The sequence below is a fragment of the Ctenocephalides felis genome, unplaced genomic scaffold (genome assembly GCF_003426905.1).
Source record: "Ctenocephalides felis isolate EL2017-DRISC unplaced genomic scaffold, ASM342690v1 CF-g0.4_SCAFFOLD_03573, whole genome shotgun sequence".
Taxonomy (NCBI): Eukaryota; Metazoa; Arthropoda; class Insecta; order Siphonaptera; family Pulicidae; genus Ctenocephalides; species Ctenocephalides felis.
The window spans coordinates 9310737-9332946 of record NW_020539727.1 but is presented as its reverse complement, the minus strand read 5'-3'; the positions used below and the strand labels follow the sequence as shown (position 1 = coordinate 9332946).

At 27.9% G+C, this 22210-nt stretch overlaps 1 protein-coding gene across 1 annotated transcript; it reads right to left on the bottom strand.

Annotated features, from left to right (window-relative positions):
* Positions 1 to 4384: 4384 nt before the first annotated feature.
* Positions 4385 to 15865, bottom strand: LOC113389481 (adult-specific cuticular protein ACP-20-like). Its single transcript, XM_026626509.1, has 4 exons — positions 15842 to 15865; positions 8744 to 8959; positions 5834 to 5930; positions 4385 to 4576 (listed from the first exon to the last, which is right to left on the bottom strand). The coding sequence occupies exons 1-4, from the start codon at positions 15863 to 15865 to the stop codon at positions 4428 to 4430; spliced, it is 486 nt and encodes a 161-aa protein (XP_026482294.1). The 3' UTR covers positions 4385 to 4427.
* Between the last annotated feature and the right edge of the window lie 6345 nt (positions 15866 to 22210).

The window sequence follows — 22210 nt, the reverse complement described above, 5'->3', positions numbered from 1 at the left end:
TTAACGTATATTATATTTACGAATAAATATTGTCTTTAAAAATATTTAAAACAATTGTAATTAATCGTTGATCAGCATTTTTTGATTATTAATTTATTTTGCTACAATACCTAATTTTGGTACTGAAAGGTTTAAAAAAATTCAAACTAGTTTTAAAAAAAATTCAAAAATAGTTCAAACTTAAAATTGTCACCACTAGTAATTGGCTTGTTGCCTTTCCAAAAGGCGAAAATAATCGACAAAATCGATAAGATTCCTTTTCCACTCCTTTGGGGGCGTCCATTAATCACGTGATCGATTTTTTGACCCCCCTACCCCTTGGTAATACGTAGTGATATTCAAAATTACCCCACCAACATCATGTGTATTTTCAGTTACGAGAAAAAATTGTAGATTTTTATTGAAAAGGTTTGGATTTTTCAAAAAAAATCAGGTATAAAATAAATGCGATATTTCACTATCCTCGACGTAAATTTTCGAAGCAAAGTCATTTTATTGGACCCTTCTATGGATAGAAATTACTACAGCTAGCTACATCTACTATGCAAAAATCGCCTCCCATATATACTCACAATCACTCATATACTTTTCCACTTTTGGTCTCAAACGACTCAGAATGATTTGATACATCGAAAAAAAAACAAAATGCAAGTAGAATTTTCTGGTAAAAGCAAACTTTTTCCATGCTCTTTCCATACAAACTTTGATTGAATTGCGCTCTATCTAAACGTTAATATTAAGAGCTAAAACTTTCAAAGAATTGTTTTTTAACAATTTGGAACCATTTGAGGCCCTGGGAGCAAGGAAATTCGAAAATGACCATATATAATATATGTATATATATATATATATATATATATATATATATTTATATACAATATATCCCATGTACTCTTTTAAATGGTTGCAACTCAAATACTATTTAAAATATCGATTTAAAACTTTAGTATGTTATTTTTAAAGGTATAACCTATCGAAATATGAAAAAATTCAAATTCAAATCACAGAGATGGGACAACCGTTTGTGTTGCCATATATCAGAGCTACGACATTCAAGCCCAAGGAACTTGTTGAGATATGATTATTGTTAAAAATGCATAAATATATATAAATAAATAAATAAATAAATAAATGAATATGTTACACAAGTACTATATTTAGATGATCAAAGTAGGTGTCTTTATGATATACTCCGCCGTTCTGGGTGTTCAAAAAACAAACCCAATCCCTCATCACCTCGACCGTTCCTGCTTTGTGTACACATACACCATCATCCTACCAGACCTACACCAGCATCGAGAGCAAATCATGACAGCGTAGAATCGCACATTTGCCATATCCTACGTATGAAAATCAGTCGATTCGTGCAAAACTGGGCCTTAGTCCAATGCTGCCGAGAGAGCGAATTCGCTCGACGACAGAACGAACGAACGACCGACCGACCGAACAAGCCGGGACCGAAATAATCGTTAAATTCGCGCAAGCGTTGGAGGTTAGAAAACGGAGGACGGCGGATGGAGGTTAGAGGATGGCGGACGGAGGACGGTCGTCACGTAACGCAGACGGCGGTCGTGACGGAGTAACGAGAACGTCGCAGGGATACAGGGATAACAGTGACTGAGGTCGAAGATTTCATTGGGATTGAGGGCTAGCAAATTGCTGAAATTCGTCATTCTTATCTCCGAAACCGCTAGACCTGCCTTACCAAAAATTTCATGAATATAAGTAACATGCTTTTTGAATCATTCAAATTAGGTACTCCTTTCTCTCAAAAAAAATGAATTACCGTTTTTGGCACTTTTTGCCCCGTATCTTCGAAACGGCTGGTCCCGTCTTCACCAAAAACTAATCAGCACATCTCCTTATCAATATGAATCAAATGTTTGTTAAATTATTCAAATTGGTTGATCCGTGTTCCTGAAAACGTCGACGAAAATTTGTTTCCGAACACACCCACACATACTCATTTTTCCTAAGGTATGCCAACATGTTCAGAAACCTTTGAAACGTAAAGATATATAAAAATTTCCATTTTCGTTTTTTTGCGATTACTATAACTTACATATATATATTTCTTCTACGCTCAAATGTAATTGATCCTGCATCGAGCAGCCTTATGTCAAGCAGTAGTAACATCACTTGAAAATATAAATATAGTGGGCATAGCATTGTGCCCTCAGGCAAACTATTCCCGTACGGTAATTTAAATTTTTTTAAGCTCAAATTAGTAAAATTAGATTTTTGTATTAGTATTTTGAATTTGTTTGTACACTTTTGAAAATTGAAAAATTTGAATATTGAAAAAAAATGCCTTTTCTGAAAATATTGATATTATTTGAAAACTTTTAGATAATTAAAATTTTTGGATTTATTTTAAATTTAATTTTTTTTGTAATTTCTTGAAAGTTTTTGATGCCCATTCATATTGGTTGTTTCTAATTGAAAAATATCTGATTTTCGACCGCCAAATGACATTTTTTAACTTCCCATAGGGTTATTGTAAATTGTAATCGTCAAAAAATCGAAAATGAAATTTTTTGCATATCTTTACGTTTAAGAAATTTCTGAACATTCTGGCATATATGTGTATATATGTTTGAATACAATTTTTCGTGCACGATTTCGTGAACACATATTTGAATGATTCAAAAAACATTCGATTTTCTATTCTAAGGAAACGTGCTGATTAGTTTTTCGCAAAGGCAGGTCCAGTGTTTTCGAAAAAACGAGCAAAAAGTGCTAAAAATGTTAATTCAGTTGTTGAGATAATAGAGCGTTCGATTTGAATAATTCAAAAAACTCTTTATTTGTATTGACGAAATGAAGAACTGATAAAATTTTTGGGTAAATTGGGACTCGAAACGTATGGGTAGACAGGATCAGCGGTTTCGGAAAATCAAAAAAGAAATTTAAAAATGCCATTTGGCGGTCAAAAATAATCATTTTATATGTGCACATTAAATTATTACATATTTTTATATAGACTTTAGTAATAAATACAAATTTTATTGTTTTGTACAAAAATAAATATATGTACTTACAAATATAAATAAAACCAAATCAGTCAGATCAATCAATTTATTATCTAATTTCCATGTTTAATTTTTGTTATAAATGTATCTTGTGTTTATATTTTGCATTATAGAAAATTTTCCTTTCCTTCTTGTTTCTGACACTATTGTATCACACCTTTTATATTTAAAATAATAATTATTGTATTGATAGAACAGATATTAGGGATGATATATCTGCGGGTAGAAATTCGAACAGTATCGGAAGTGTTATGAATACATTCATAATTATTGAAATATATGTCTTTATATATCAATTTTGCATTATCTTAGATGTTCTTGAGTGGATAAATCATCTATAACCCCATCTTGTTTGAGAACTCCAAACAATATTTGGATTATTTTCAACAAATTGGTATGGAAATAATAAAATATATAAAAAAATATTTCCATGTATAAAAATATATATTAAATTTGGTTGATTATGAAACTTTACAAAATGTCATGACCATTTATTTCTCTCCAAATTCACACCTAGTCCACTTGATTCTCACACTGGTAATATCTGGACAAAGTGATCACAGAACTATTTACAAATACCGTATAAAGTTCTTTTCATCGGGATCACTATTGACAATAGTTTTATTTTGATTTCTCTCTTGGTAAGTTAACAGCATCAGATCATAATTTGAACCATGAACTGATATTTCTTGTACAAATTTTTTGACATCTTTCATATAAACATCCTCCAAAAACAGGTTTTTTTCGAGAATTCCACTAATTATTCCATTATCTCAAACTGAAAAATTCCCTTTTCATAAATTTCAAATTAAACCAAAAAAGTGCTAAATGAAGCACCTCTATGCTAAGTATTATTATAGTCTTCTATCTTATTTACAACTTTCCATAAGGCCTCGGGGCACAAAAAATTTAATCTTATCCAAAATCTAAATTTGAATTCATCTGTCTTTATTTGGAGATTTTTTCATTATTTTAGAAGTATTCTGGAAAGAAAAGGTAGTTGGAATATCCATTTTCTGCATGACTACTAGCTGGCCAAGATCTTCTTGCTATGTGTGTATGAAACTTAAAATCCCGAAAAATCTGACCTTATCCAAAATCTAAATTTGAATTCACTTGTCTGGAGATTTTTTTATAATATTAAAAGCATTATGAAAAGCAAATAGGCTTGCAATACCATTTTCTGCATGACTACTAGCTGGCGAAGGTCTACTTCCTACATGTGTATGAAAAATACAATCCCGATAATAAAGCAATATATTTTGTTATATTTTTCAAATGCAATTTATTCATTAACGTATACAATATAACTCGTAATACTTATACAATATATAACAAATATTCAGTTCCGGGTCGATCGTTGGGGTCTTTGAATTCCTAAATTTTTAAAACTATTTAGAAGGATCCTTCGTCATATTTTTTGTAAATTTGAGGATGTTCGGCATGTCCAATTCTCTTGACGATGGCGTTGAAGCCATTGTGTTTGTCGGCAGTGTATTCTACGACTCTGGTAGTGCCATCAGCTTCTTTTAGCATGTAACCTCCTTCATAGAAATAGTCAAGTATAAATCCATAATAAAAGATAGAAGTCTTTAGTAAGTAATTTCAACAGCCCATCAAAATTATTATTCACTTAAGCTTTGTGTTAAATTTTGCATTAATTCTAAATAGTTCGTACCAAGTACCAATCCATATCTAAAAGATCCCAACACCAATTATATTCTTCCTCGAGTTTTGTAGAAAGAAAATCTACAGGTTCTATATGAATTTCTTGTTTTTAGTTAGTTTTTAATTTATATTAATCAGCAATCTAAACTAATGAAATCTACATTTTCAAGTCAACCTTTTTAATTGAAATCAAGTTGTCAATTCAACCAAAAACCTTGCCTAATTACCAGGTCAAAGTTCTAACTTTTCTACTAGCCACGACAAGCTCAATTTTTTAAATTTGTTATAAATAGTAATATGTCTACTATATCATAGATAAAGAAGTCTATGCCTTAAATGGACAGAAATTGTACCAAGTACTAATCCATATCTAAAGAATTCCAAAAACACCAATTATATTCTTCCTTAAATTTTGTAGATAGCCAATCCTCATGTTCTATAGAAATTTCTTATTTTAAGTTTGCCTTTGAAATATAGATCTCAAAAATGTTTAAGATCTACCTATATTTTGAAGCCAATATTTTAATTGATATCAAGTTGTCAATTGAACCAAAAAACTAGGCCAAAGTTCTTATCCCTCGATCACCTCAAGCTTAATTTTTGAAATTTGTAATGAATAGTGGTATGTCTAACTATACCATAAATAAGGAAGTCTATGCCTTAAATGGGCAAAATTTGAAATATTATCCAAGATGACTTTATTGGTAAAAATCTCTTGCAAGCTTAGCAGGAATTTCTGTTTTTGAGAAAATTTTCAGATAATTCCCGAGAAAATTTAGAAAAAATACCCGACACAATATGTTTAAGTTCAATACAAAGTTAGAGTTCAAGATAACTTTATTGGTAAAAATATCTTGCAAGTTTAGCAGGAATTTCTGTTTTTGGGAAAATTTTGAGATACTTCTTAAAAGAATTAAGTAAAAGTACGCGGCAAACTTACTATTCAAGATAACTTTGTTGGTAAAAATCTCTTGCAAGCTTAACATAAATTGGGGAAAATTTCTGCTTTTGAGAAAATTTTGAGGCAATTCCTGAGAGAATTTAGAGAAAACATACACCAAAATCTCTTGCAAGTTGAATTAGTTAAAAAATATGAATACTTTCATCATCAAAAATATTATATAAACTTGTACCTTTGACAACATCTCCATGTCTGGTTTCCCATGCCTTTTTGTGGTCACCTGTATGATGGTCTTTTACAGCATAATCGTATTTGTACTCTGGGAAGTGCTATATAATATATTAAAAATATTTTTATAATAATTCTTTCTTATCATTTAACAATATGAATCAGATTTTGAGGTATTCTATTATAAGTTGTCTTGAACTATGTCTATTTCTACTTGGCTATTAGAGGCCAATCCATAAATTGCCTGAGAAACTAGATAAGATACTATTTTATTTATTTTTTAAGCAAACGCAATCCAAATGTTTTATAGCAACAAATCATAGAAAAATTGCTTGCAATTACTGCTAGAAATATTTCATCATTTAAATTTTGAAGTCAAAAAAAATATTTTTGCTGCTTGGTCACGATCAAGATAGGTCGAGGTAAGTATTGAATCTGGTGCAAGGACCAAGGCTCTTACCCCTATGCCACGGGGGACCCCATTAGAATTCTTGAATTAAAAAAAGTATCCACAAAAACAATATTAAGCATGCAAATACAACATAAAATTATGCAGATATAGCAATATATTTGGTTGAAATCGATTTTTTCCTGAGTGGAAATCATTTCTTAGTCGAAACCTCTTTTTTATACATGTTTTATTTTTAAGTTCTTCCAAATCATTTAAATATTACTATTAGAATTATTCATTAGAAACCAGATTAAAATATTTATTGTGCCGGGAATAGCTCACTTAGTAGCATTCCCGACTCGCATGCCGGGGATACTCGGTTCGAGTCCTTGGCCCTGACATAGAATTTTCATTTGATTTGTTGGATTGAAATTAAGAAGAATATGATTTGCTCATTTGAATTAAAAGTAATTATTTAATGTGAAAATGTAAAAACAATGTAGGTATGGCAAGTGCTCTAAGTAAGCAAAACCAAAAAGAAAAATTCCAGTATAAGGTTATCGTGAAATTGCATTATTCTAAATTTCTGCATTATGATTCTATTATTTTACAAAAATCCTTAATAATTGGTAAAATAAACCATTGACATTGAAACTAAAATAGATTTCCTACAGAGTGGTCAGATACAGAATTTTCCAGTTTAATCGATAATATAGACACCAAAATATAAATTGACAGCAATTTAAATATAAATATTTAATGATAGTACATTACGCACTTTGTCCATTAGATTTGATGGCGTTTTTTTACATTTTTTATTAATGCTAATAACTCGAAATTATAGAGATATATTTAGATAAAATTATTCTCCCTTGTAGATAAATACATATAAAAATGTGTATCTTCGAATAATTTATTTTTGAAATATAATTCATATTTATTTATTTTATATTAACATGCTTTGTTTCTAAGTAATAATTTTCTTTGACACGTTTTTGTTTTGTGTTTAGTGCACTAATTACTCTTGTGTACTTTTTCAATGATAAGTCAAATTGGGATTCGAAACGTATGGATCCATTAAATTTATTTTAAGAGACATAATTTAGTTTTCTTTATATTTATCATTTGGATGGATGCCTGTTTAAAGTTTTTTGGTTTTATCAACTTCCGAGATAATTGTCACACTTTAAAAATGATATTTATATTCATATTAATATTCCTTCATTGTCTAATGTCAAACTGTATATATTTGTCTATCAATTTTTTCTTACAATGAGAGTATCATTGTTTTGTAATTGTTGGTAAAATTGTTTCTGAAACCTAAATTTTAACCAATATAAAAAAACTTGTGTGAAATTTTCAAAAAATCGAATTTTCAATTTTATATTATTTCGATAGGTTATACCGTTAAAAATAACATACCAAAATTTTAAATCGATATCTTAAATAGTTTTAGAGTTACAGCCATTTAAAGAGTATATATATAATATATAGTATATGGATCATTTAATCTTTAAACGCGTTTTTCTCGAAACAGCATTTTCCGAATTTGCTGAGCGATTACTCAAAAACAAATGATCCGATCACTATCAAATTTTGTTTACCTGCTCTATATATAGTTCTCCGTAAAATGAACTATCGTTTTTTTAATCGGATCAAAAATCGAATTTTGGCAGTCCAAAAACGACCAAAATTTTGGGTAAAATACGACTTTTTTTTAAAAAACGCCGTCATTTTGTCAATTTTTGATTTTTTTTCTTTTTCTTAGTTCATTTTACAGACAATATTATCTAGTTTAACGAGATTTATTTTTAATTTCATACACGTAGAAGACCGGAATCACTGCAGCAGCGAAGAGCCTTTTTTGTCGCGCCGTTGGAGATCGTCGATAACTTAAAAAATATTCAATTTTTTTCTTCAAAAATTTTACTATGTATTCTTAAAACATGTATAAATATATTCCTAAAATTTTGAAATGATTGATAAAGTAGTTTTTTTAATATAAATTCCCAAAAATTACCTTTGTTTTAGGCGGTTACACTAGATGTGCCCCTTAATATTCTTTCGTTTTATAATGTCATACCTATATAAACCTTTTTTTTGACAAATTTTCAAACTGTATATGTTTGGCTATCAATTTTTCCTTACAATTAGAATATCATTGTTTTGTAATTATTGGTGAAATTGGTTTTCAGTATTAAATAAATCCTAAATTTCAACCAAAACATATAGATTTAACCCTATATAAGAATTTACTTTTATTACCAAAACTCCAGAACGCACGAACCGATTTCGACAATTTTGCATTCTTTGGAAAGGTCTCGGACTGCGCAAGATTTATAGCTAAGAAAATTCGTAGTGCATGGCATCGTGCTCTATTGCAAATTGCTGGAACTTCACGCACCGTAATTAAAAATTCGAGTAATAAAAATAATCAATAATTGTTTTAAATAATTGCTAGTAGATTATCTTCTATAAATATAAAAATAAGTCAATTCAATTTTTTATAATTTTTCTACATACATCATGGTAATAGTGGTGTCCGCCTTCACCGCCTCCGTTGCCGCCACTTTCGCCAGATTTGGCGGTCTGGTGGAGGTTCTGGAAAGAGTAAGCGTGTCCATGTCCGCCACCGCCGCCACTGCCGCCTTCACCGCCCTCGAAGCTTCCGAAACCGCCACCGCCGCCACTGATGTAACCGGCGCTGGCACCTCCAAGGGCGACACAGACTAAAGCAACCTGGAATAAAAAAATATGGTAAATATTGATAAAAATAATTAGACTAGTGGTGTATGACATCGTGCCTTAAGGCAAATTGCTGAAACTTCCCAAAAATTATAATTTTTAAAAAAATTAAGATTTTTTGAAAACTGATAAATTAGATTTTGGTGAATTTTGAATTTTATGAAAATAAATTCTATTATATTTTTGTATGGTTTTATTCCTATAATTATTGAAGTAAAACTTCTTTAGACGCGACTAGGGTGTAAAACCGTACAAGTGAAACGGAAGTGCGTTACGGCAAATAAGATAAGATAAGAGTCGAGTGCCAATGATTCGTCATTCGCTCTCGATGATATCATTTCTATATGTATGTGAATAGAAATCTGTCGATGTATGCATACCGGCATCAACGTTGTATGCGTACCGATATCAACAAGGATCGGCATAGATAAATAAGCATTTTAAAGTTACATCGTAGTACAAATCTTGATTTAATGAAAAAAGCCTGAATCAGAAGAATATTTTACCCTGTTCCTTAATATTTCACCCTGTTCCTTGGAAATTAATTCTATATCATTCGTAGTTTCTATAAATCTTTGAAGTTATTAAAATGGAAAATATTTTTAGACAAGGCAGATATTACAGCTGTTCAAAGAATGAGATTAAATCGCCAGCGAAAAAGTAAACTACAAGCAGTCAATGAATGTATGTTAATTTTAATTACATGAAGTTCTTCAAACACAATTACATGATAAGTGAAGTTGCGAAAACAATATTTGCTTAGGCGTTGTTTAACATAATCCACTGTGTAAACGAATATTATAGAATTTATTAATCAGCAATTACTTCATCTCTTTAATGAAGGCTCATTTCTAAATGCTAATTAGAATGACAAACCGATCATGTCATATTTGAAGCATGACTTTAATTACATCATTGTTTTTAAATATTATACATATTTTTAATGATATTATAAATACGTAATTTATAATTTATCATTATATAAATGTGTATAATGGTTGAAACTAATAAATGTGTGCATCACGAATGTTACCATATTACTAATGAACATTATTCAAAATTGTTATATGATGTATTTATTTTTACTTAAATGCCATCTCTTTTTACTTACAACAAAGAATTTCATCTTGTCTTCTGAATTTATTGTACTTATCACAACACTGATAATCGTGTAACTAATATCTTAATCAAAAATTCTCTGTCTTATATATCACTGCCGCAAATAAGTGAAAAACACAAAATTAGACTTTAAATTGTGTCACATTATTATATTCAAGACCAAAATTATGTAACAAGTTTTCTAATTTCATTTAGCAATAGTCTATATTACTAATGGGAATAGTTTTGCATACACATATTATTATTTCTTGTGCAAAATTTGTTAATATTTATATACTTATACATGTGAACAAAATAAACCGCATGCTCAAGTTTCACATGCATTAAATATTTGTAAAACCACAAAGAACTGTTTTTTTGGTTCATGCAGATATATACATTTATAATTATATACACACACACATATATATATATATATATATATATATAAATATATATAGATATATATATAGGGTAGGCGGGGCAAAAAGATCCAATTTGAATTTTAGCAATAATATTGTAAAATCCAAATAAATTTTATTGCAACAAATAACACATATCAGAAAAACAACTATCTGACTATGGTGAGTGAAAAACCCAGCTAATTCGGGAGAAATTTGTTTTTCAAAAATTTGTCACTTGATTCTTTTTACCCCATAGGCGCAAACAAGTTTAATGTCTTATTTGCAGTTTTTAATGGATTTTGCAAAGTAATATCCACATTATTCACCCAAAGTGAAATGATGGGTACATTTTTTACAGATTTAGCACTGTATATAACCTTTATCTTGTATCCAGTCAGAAATATTTATCAGCAGAGTTGGATTCAATATTTCATTATTTTAACTCGTGTAAAAATGCTTTATTTATATCAATTTACTTTTCCATTACTACATTTACTTGTTAGGTGACCAAGTTAGATGTGAATGTATAGAGAACATGTCAAATTAAAAACTGTTTCAGTAGTTTAGTTCATTTCCGAAAAACTTCGTGACATATCAAAATCAAAAGTAAGGGAAATCTAGATACGGTTTTTCCCTTTTTTCTGATAAGACCTAATTTTGTTGAAATACCAGTTAGCTCAGTAAATTTAATGGTAATTTGAAAATTTGTCTACGTGGAAATATTGAAGTACTGTCTTTAAATACGATAGATTAGTCATAAAATCAAATCACACAAAAAAGGCCAGTGGCAAAACCGGCCACATACGCGGGACGGTTGTGACAGCGATTAAGGTCATTAGTGAAAATAAATAAAATATAAGTAAAAAATGATTATAACAACATCATGATAATTGTTTATTATTAACTTCCCAAAGGAAAAGTTTATATTTTCATAAAAAATCCGATTCGCTAATTTTATGTTTTCTCTGAATCGATTTTGAAAATTCAAAAACCGTTCGAAAGATATTGGTTGGATTTAGTGCTGATTAATTTTTGGTAAAGATCGGCCGGGCGTTTTCTTGTAACAAAAATAAAGAAAAATCGACGATTTTTATGATTTTTTTTGACGGTAGATGCCATAGTCTAATACATTATACTAATATATTACGGCCCTACGACAAGTTGTTTAATTTTAAAAATTTGTCAAAGTTTGCAAAAATAAATATCGTTTTTTTTGCGTTTGTCAAAATTAGAACTTTCATCGACGTTTGCTTAAAAACGCCTGAACCAATTTCAAAGAATTTAAAAGCCAATCGATGTATTTCGATGTGCATTATCGTTTTTCTCAGTTTTGTGCAGCGATCGGCTAAGCCATTTCTTTGTAATTTGGAAAAAAGGGCTAAACTTTGCGTCCACATTTAAGCTAATACTACCGAATCGATTTAAAAAAATCAAAAACTGTTCGAAAGATTTTAGTTGGGAATAATACTGATTAGTTTTAGGTGAAAATCTGTCGAGCCGTTTTCTTGTAATTAACGGTTGAAAAAAAATTCCAGCCGATTTTTATAGAACTTTTTTTGGCGATATATATCATGGTCTTATAGAACTTACTGAAATATTACGGCCTTACGACAAATAGTTTAATTTTAAAAATTCAAAGTTAGATAAAATGAGTACTTTTTTTGATGTTTGTTAAAATTAAAATTAGACGATTTAATTGGTATAACGACAGAGTACTTGGTCTCGATGAACAAACTACACTGGTTCAATTATCAAAATTGTTGATTTTTGAAAATTTGCTTTTAAAAAATTCTCCGAGTTAACTTGTTCGAACGCTTTCAATTATGTGTAATAAATCCACTCATAAATTTATTTATTTTTCAAGTCGATTATTTACACATATCGGAAAGTTCATGTAACTTGCCTCAAGGCAAAATACCAATACCAACCAGTTTATACACTGTAGTAAGTAGTATAGTACATAGAACAAATACTTTATGATATTCAAAATTAACATCAAATCATCTGCATTCGCATATTTCTCCATTTATCATTTATTGCATTCAGACCTGTTCTCTCTTTGCCCAGCTGTCATTCAATCGTCTGATTTGAAATTTATTGATCTCGAAAAGAAAATAAACATAAAACGTCTATACTCATTATATGAAGTGTGTATAAACCAGTTTCTTCGCTTTTCTTTTTGCATCTAAAAATAAATGCGCCTGGTGGCTGACAACCGAAAGAACCGTCACAGTTCGTCGTCAAGGCACATGCGCACCAAACCTAATATTATAGGAGATAGGAGGACAGAGGACATTGGGAGAAAATTCGAGAATTATAATGAATTTAAGTGAAGATTATATGTGGCTAGGTATAAGTGACATTTTGATCTTCTCGCAAAGTCAGTTAGAGTAATCACCAAAAATTCAAAAGAGATTTTTTTAGTAAATAAAATTACTACTGACCATAATAATTTACCTGACTTAAGGACTCACTCTGGTGTCATCTGTTTTCAGGAATTAAGGAACTCTATTTTCCTTGAAAAAAAAAACTTATTTTGTAAATCTAATTACCAATTTTAGCACAGTGACTAACACTATTATTACTAAAACAAAATATTTTAAAACAAAATAACCTTTGGTCTATACAGATTTTTTTAAACCGACGATAGCGAAAAATATATTTATATAAAAAAGACGTATAATTGAAATATCTTTTATAGATATTATAAGGATAATATGAGGGTCCGATTCTGCCGCAATGTTATGATAAGGTCATGTTATGAAGAATTTTCCATAGTAATATAGACAAAAGTTATGCGGTTGGTGTTCAGTCAGGCGAATTTCTCAGGTTTTCTCATACAAAACATAACCTAAAAGCCGCACAAATGTCAAAAAAACGATGTTAGATAAGTGTGTGTTTCTGTTTCCTCTTAGGTAACATACGAGTGACGTTGCAGTTTATGTTTAAAACGCCGGAATGAACAGCAAATACATGATATTTTGACAGCATTCAGTATGATTCATTCGCATAATGTATGGGGAGTCGGAGCGTAACATAGCCATGCCGTAACATTTCTCTGTTATGCGCAGAATCGGTCCATGAGTCTCAATTTAAAATCGAAATATATTAGTATTACTAATACTGTATTAGTAAAAAAAAACTATCGAACGTCCCAGAAATCTCATTTATCAAATTAATTGTTTAGATTGCAACTACAAAAATTCGAGGAGAAATTTGCCACAATTTAATAAAACGAATTCAACCGCATAAAAACGATTAAAAAATCCCAGACAATTTAAAACTATGCATACAGAACATATTAATACAATAAGATATAATATAGATTTTTTTAACCCGACTAGATAATATATTAAAAAAATATATAGACAAAAGACGTGTCATTGTGGTATTTTTTATAACCATTATGAGAATAATATGAGTCTTAAGTCATGATTAAAATATATTATTCTTAGTAACACTATTTCTACTAAAACAAAAGACTTAATATCGGACGTATTAGAATTCACATTATTTAACATTTATTAAATTAAGTGTTTAGATTGCAACTCAACTTATATTTGAAAAATTAGCCAAATTTTAAAAAAATCTATTCAATAACATAAAAACGGTTGAAAAAATTCCAAATAATTTAAAACTATGCAAACAGAACATAATAAAACATTATAATATAATATTTATTTTTCTATTCCAACTATACTACATTTTAAAGAAAATATACAGAACATATTAACACATAATATAGATTTTTTTTTAACCCGACGATACTATATCTTCTTATATATAAAAATGTCTGTCTTTCAAATGTCGGAATAAAACTCGAAAACGGCTGAATGGATTTGGCCAGTCTTAGTCATGAAAAATTTGTGCCAATCCAGAGATGGTCGGACAGGTGAGATATTATTTCAAAATCGCGTAAAAACTTTACATTTTTAATTTGAAAATTTTTGTAGAAGCGTAACTTAAATAAAACAATGGACGGTGGCTAATACGTGAAATGTCAAACCTTTTTGACAGATGATGTTCAATTACGTTTAATAGGATGTTTTACGTGAATATTATTTAATTGAGAATAAATTGTAGTAAATAGTTTGGTTTGCAGTTTTATTTATATATAAAAACGTTAGTAAACGGGCCGCAAGTGTTACTAGAAACTAAATATCAACTTTTTTGAAATGTTAATATGAAAATGCACTTTTTGGCATATATTTCTCAAACACGGTGCTCTGATAGATCTCATTTGTGTAATTATATACTCATTAGTATTTATAAAACATTTTCTAGGTTATATTATTTTTTATTTAAGTTATTTAAATTCAAAACCTAAATTTGGTATCGATCAAAGGGACATTTTGCCGAATAACATTTTCCCAGTTATAATTTCGTAGATTTTATCGAAGAATAGATAGTAATATATGAAAGTCCGGGTTTAAAAAGGTCCACCAGCGATGTGTCAAAAACCAGTAGAGTTAAGCATTGTTTAACAAGGAATTGAAAAGTAGAGAGAAAAAGATGTATAACCAGCTATAACCTTGATTCTTATGACTTTGCTATCTGGAGATAAACTGTAATCTTTGAAAATTCATAATAAAAGTATTTTCTTCCGTTGGCAGTGTAATTATTTTGTAAAATAACTTTAAAATTAAAATAAGACATTCAACCTGTTCGCCACCTGGCTGTTCCAAGTTAGGGTAAAAAGGTCTAGATAACAATTTTTTGAAAGACAGCAAAAAAGCACAATTCTACAACGAGGAAGTAGCTGGCAGTTTTACTGAACGTAGTCAGATAATTGTTCGTTTGAAATGTGTTATTTGTGATATGATTCGTTTGCTTTTCATAATATAGTTTATATATGCTCAAAGTCAAATTGGACCTTTGTGCCTCGCCCTGCTCTACTCTATACTTTTTATTAAATTTACTTCAATTCATCGAATGTTACTTGAAACTTTTCAAAAAGCAGGTTAAAGAAGAAATACCTAATTCATTTTCTATCTCTCCTCGCAGAAATTTGAAAATTTTGTATTAGCTCAGTAGTATTATTTACAATTATACACAAAATCCTGAATCAAAAAAGAATCTGACAAACTTGAAACGTAATCAATATGTCGAAAGACCAAAAATGACTTGGATTGGATTATACCATGTTTTCTATAGAAAGTGTATAAAACTTCCAGTTTGATTGTATTGATAAAATATAGACAAACTAATGGGGTTTATTGTTCTTATAATACTTCATTGTATATAGCATTCAAACAACCCATGCTTATACACTTAAAGTGTTAATATTTTTGATTCTCTAGAAATTGTTTAGAATATACCTTACTTTGCAAAAAAACGTTTGCCGGGTCAGCTAGTTAAATTACCATTGAAGTACCATTGAAGTATCTTTTATATCCATTATAAGGATAATATGAGTCTTAAGTTATAATTAAAATTTATTATCATTAGTAACAAAAAAAATCTAACACTGTTTCTACTAAAACAAAAGACTTAACATCGAACGTCTTAGAAATCTCCTTTATCAAATTAATTGTTTAGATTGCAACTCAACTTAAATTGAAGAAACTAGCCAAAATTTAATGAAATGACTTAAAAATAACTCATTAAAACAATTAAAAAAACAATATAAAACATATTAACCCATTAAGATATTTTTAAAATAATTTATACAACAGACGTATTACTGAAGCATCTTTTATAGCCATAAGGATAATTTGAGTCTTAAGTCATGATTAAAATATATTATTATTAGTAATACATTACTAAATAATTCTGATACATAATTCAAAGTTTTATTTAACTCTTTATTGTGATTTTCGAAAAAACTATTAGCGAATATTTAATTCATATTTGTCATAAAAAGAAATTAAGAATAAAAAAATTAAGAATACACTTTGAAAATCAATCAAAATATTATCTCAGTTTATTAATTTTTTGACACACAGTTTTCTTTTTTTTAGTTAGTTTTTTTCTCAATTTTATAAACGTTATATATATATATATATATATATATATATATATACATTTATTTATCTATAAAAGTATGCCCTTCACAAAAGCACGAGTATCTATAATACCATATAAAACGCAAATTCTACGATGCATCTACTTGCATTTGCAGCTATTTTTAGACCGATTTATTTACATATATGTACTATTTTGATTTTTATTTTTATTTTCCGAGATCAATTAATTCCAAACCAAATGGTAGAATCGCAACTCGAATTTGAAAGTAAAAATATGATCAAGTATTTACAAATTTCATTGTGATAAATTTGTATGTTCTAAATTATCATTTGTAATTATTATTATTTATTTATTTTAATATTGCCATTATAAATACATTTTAATTTCGTACAGTTAATGTGTATCGCCTGATCTGATTATTATCTATATATTCTACTAAAGATCAAATTTCTATTTCCATTATTGAAGTTAAATTAGTCAATGAAACTTCATAGAAATACCTAGAAAAAATATAATAAATACATGATAAAAAAATATAAATATAAACAGGCACATATATTGTGAACACTCTTGAATTTTTTTAAAAAACTTATATGTAATTTCCCACTAACTCACTAACATTCCTTGTTCAGGTTACAACAAAAAGTATTATTGAAACAGGTAAATAAACCCAAAAAATTGGAAAAATTCAATTTACCTGTAATAATTCAAATAAAATGTTTCATAACAATGCACTAAGCAAGATCAGAAATCCCTTAGATAAAACCAAATCTGATTCAGGATACAACAAAAACTTTCCTTAAATTCTATGGGCAACCACACCCAAAAATACTGGATATCCAATATACCTAAAATAATTCCTTATAAAATATTCCATAATCCTTATTGTTCGACTATTAGTTCGAATATGTATTATGTTATATGGGAAAACCTTTGACATTTAAAAACGATCCATCAAAGCTTGCGGTAAATGTTAGAGGATGTTTTACATTGTATTGTTTTCCTAACCTCTGGCTCCGGGTGCTCCGGGGGCTCCTGCCAGACACAGGCGGAAGCCCCCACATTATTAACTTCGTATTAACAATATTAAATTATACATGAATTGTAATAGTTGTTATTTTGAAGTTTGGGATAATAATATGATGATATAATATTATTTATTAGCCAGATTTGTGTATTTTGAACAATGTAATCAATATGTAATAAAATAATATATCAGAATTCTTTAGTTTGTATTTAATTATTGGTTTGTTGGTTTTTAGAAATTTTTAAAAAATCATGAAATTTGAAAACCGGGTTTTGGTAGGAAATGGAACGGTTTCTAGTACGTATATAATACTTAAAACTAGTTGAAAGAGGCATTTAGCCTCAAGGCAAGTTGCAGAACAATCGTAGTTGAGATTTAGATATTTAGATATAATTCTTAACTTTATTTTGAAAATAAAGTACGAGTATAAACTAAGAAATAAACATTATGATTTTCAATTTATATATCTCAAACATATTTATATAGGTGCTTGTATATCCTAAAATTGTAGCTTATTATTATTCAAAATTTTAATAAATTTATTTAATTTAACCAATTTTCGTAAGACTGTTTAGGGCATGAACTTCATCGCTATGTTAAATTTCATTAAAAATGTCGAAACATTTTTTTAGAAACTTAATAAATTATTATTACTAATGCATATATCACGATCGTAGTCCTTAATATTATTTAATTATTTAAATTATTAATAATATTTTTACTAGAGATGTTTTGTGGATCGCTCATTAGGTGACACAGATATAAAAATTCTATTTAGATAATTATTAGCTAATTTTTATTAACAATGCACGAATTCATAAACTTGAAGTAAAAAGATTTTTGATAAATCCAAAGAAATGGCTTAGCCCATCTTTTCACAAAACTAACCGTGATTTCTCCTCACAAGTTAATTCCAATGGCTTTTAAATTTGTAAAATTCAAATTTTGACTTATAACATCAAAGAAGTGACACAAATTTTTCCTATCATATTTTTTTAAACTTTGATGAATTTTTAATATTTTAGTATTCGTTACACCATGATTATAGAGCAAACATGAAAGTTTCATCAAAAAAAAAAATTCAACGGGTATTTAATTACAAAGAAACTGCCTTGCCAATCTCAAAACACGATTCTTGAATAATATCTTTAAAATAGATTTTGAATTTTTAAAATCGATTCAGTATTTTTGGCTTTCAATCACTTTCGAAACGTCGAGAAAACATAAAATTTGCAAGTCGTTTTTTGGCAAAAACAATAAAAATTCTTTGAAAAATAAAAACGTACAAACACCTATTTTGATGAACAAATCATTTACTGTTAATAATAAGCCTACTACTAAGTAAAGATTGATTAAACTCCAAAAATTGTCTAAAATTTTTATAAAATTGTATAAAATTCAATTACACTAAATAATATGGCTTTATTTTCCTAAAAGGTGCGTATTAAGCAACCATATTCTATTAATTTTAAAAATTTTACTACAATGAGTCTAATCCTGTATTCGAAAAATTATAATATACAAAGACACATACTTTACTTCAAAACAATGTGCAAAAATGTAATAAATCATATATAGAAACAAATTACGCCGAAGTCACCAATGTAGAAATTGAATAATTAGAAATAACTTGTAACAAATATATATACTGTATGTAAAAAAATGCAATCTTATAATAAAAATCCTAGTCAAATTAACTATTAATTTGATTATTAAATGCCACATATAAAAATAGTTTCGTTTCTTCAAATATTTTAAAATTGCCGCCATAAAAAATACTCTCGAGCTTCTGAAGTACTTGATAACCCGAATAATCGAAAATTTATATAAAAAAAATCAAAATCGCAATATATGTGTTAAATTCATGTACAGTTATTTTTCAATTTATATACAGCTATTTTTTTAAACATTTTTTCTACAAGTTAAAAATTTTATTGTGTATATATTTGATTGTCTAACTCTTGTGTATATATTTGATTGTCTAATTGTAAATAACATTCATGCAAAATAATTCATATTAAAAAAAATCAATTAGGTATTATTTTCTTCTTCACGTTATTCAAATTAACTACCTTAATTTTAGATTCCAAATTGCCGCCTCAAAAAATACATTAAAAATTTCTAAAAATGTATAAATATAAAAACAAATATACAACTATTTACTATTTTTATACATGTTAGAATTTTTATAATAGACTTATTTGTTACCTTGTCTATATGTATCAATGTATATTTAGAAAAAAATCATATACAACTTGGTTCCAATAAAATATTTAATCAACTGAAATTCCTCGCATATTTAAATTTGCCGCCTTACAAAACACACCCTCTACTTTCCCCGCCTCGGCAACCCCAATCCTTCGACCAACCCCCAATCTGGCAACCCTGCCCGACAGCCCCAGGAGCGTTTCGTGGAAAAGCGAATCATTACATGTGCTAGGTTATGGTGTTCAAGACTGTTCTTTGATAAAACAAACAGAAAATTCAATAATAATATGGTTGTTATTAGTGATAATAGTTCGGAATAAATAGGATAAATGATAAAGGATACATATTTAATATTTTTAATGTATTTTGTGTAAAAATAATGAAAATATAAAGTGTAATTGATATAGTGCTTTTTATGATTCATAAAATGCTTTAATCGGGTATCTAATAAAATTTATTATATGTAATTGTAATTAAATCATATAAATTGATATCAAATATTTATTAACAAAATATGTGGTGTAGATAATTTTCATTGTTAAATAAACATTCGTATTAATAAAAAAATTATTAGTATTCAAAGCAAATTTTTGCAAGAAGATTTGACTCAGATTTTTGAGGTAAGTGTTTTTCATTAATACAAAATAGTAATTGAAAAATATTGTATGAACTAATATTGATGTTGATTCATGTTTTAATGTCGATGTCATCAGATTTTTATATCAAAAACATTTTTTTATGAATTAACAATATTGACAAAAATGTTTACAGAATATTTAAAAATTTAAAGGAATTTTTACATTAATACAAAATGGTAATTGAAAAATTATGTATCAATTAATACTGATGTTGATTCATGAGTTGATGTTGATGTCATCAGATTTTAATGTCAAAAACATTTTTTTATGGATTAACAATATTGACGAAAATGTTTACAGAATATTAAAAAATTTATAATATTTATATATTATTTGGTGATGGAGAGTATCAAGTTGCAAAACGACATAAATAAGCATTAATAGAAAATTATTTATTGGATTAATCGTTCGAAAAAGTATTTTATCAATTTATTAAAAAATCCAGGAAATACCTCTTATATCTTATATATAAAATTCTTCAGTACAGGTGTATGATTTGATACTTCTCCTAAACGGTTATTCGGATTTTGATAATTCTTTTTAGAGTTTGTCAAAGGAAATTTTTAATATTTAATGAACGACAAAACTGTAGTAATATTGTAGAAATAAATGGCAAAAATTACAAAAAATCCCTTATCATTGTTTAGCATTTGAACTGTCATCTGCTAGATATGTCAATTCACTTGAAATTTAAATTTAGTTGAAATTATGAGCCCAGATAATATTATAATATGATATACAAGAAAAATATAGTGTCTGCATTATTTTTGCCGAAAAGCAGCCTAGTTCTGCCAGAAATTAAAATAATACAAGATACAGTCAACAGTATATGTTTGGCAGATGAAATTATATTCTTCAGTTTAATAAATAACGCAATAAGTCCAAAATTGCATATACTTTTTTCAAAAATTATGCATGTCGCATTTTAGTTTACTTCACTAAATTAAATACAAAAAAATACTTGATTTAGAATTTTGTTCTATGTATCAAAAATTTATTTGTTTGGCATCGGATATAAAATATTTAGCAAGATGATCTTAGATTAGAAAGTGCTTTTATGAACTAGATTTTACAAATTAATTTACCTAAGATTTGAATGTTTATTAAATTATTAGTAAGAAAAGTGTACTCTTTCGGGCCATCTAGTATATATATATATATATATATATATATATATATATATGAATTTAACAATAAAACAAACCTAGTATGAGGTTTGTAACAAATACCATTAAAAGTATTAGTAAACTATTAAAAAAAAATTTAAATGTTATTTCTGATTATTTTATTGTGACTATTTGGCAATTGATGCTTTCATGTTATAAAATACTTTTAAAAACTTTATTTAATTTTGTTTTCATTTGTTTCGGAATTGTAATAAATTTCTTACTAAATCTATATCTAAATGAATATATTAATTAGAGTCATTTTATTTGCTATTTATTGGCTAATACTTATATATTTATGAAGCAACAAATTTTTGTTTGTTTTTCACTTATTTCCAAAGAAAAATTACATTCCATATCTCCGAAACAAATTATTTTAAATTTATAATAACTTGAAATTTTTAATTATTTCTTATGTAAAATGTTTAACACTAAAAATGTGAAAAATCAAGATCGAAACGTTTGTATTCGAATATACTATAGTAATAATTTAAATATTTATGAATATTGTCGATTATTTATTTATACGTGTTGAAATTTAATATGTATCATCATTCAGCTAAAAATTACATAAAGCTTTGAATAAATACAGTAACTTCCGGGTATATCTTTAGAAAAAAAAAATTAATTTTAAAAATTGATTCAGATTTTTTTTAGAATATTTCTGTTGATTAAAGCTAAACTGATCGTCTCGATGAACTAACCAATGATAATCCGTAACGGGTTTCATCGAGATT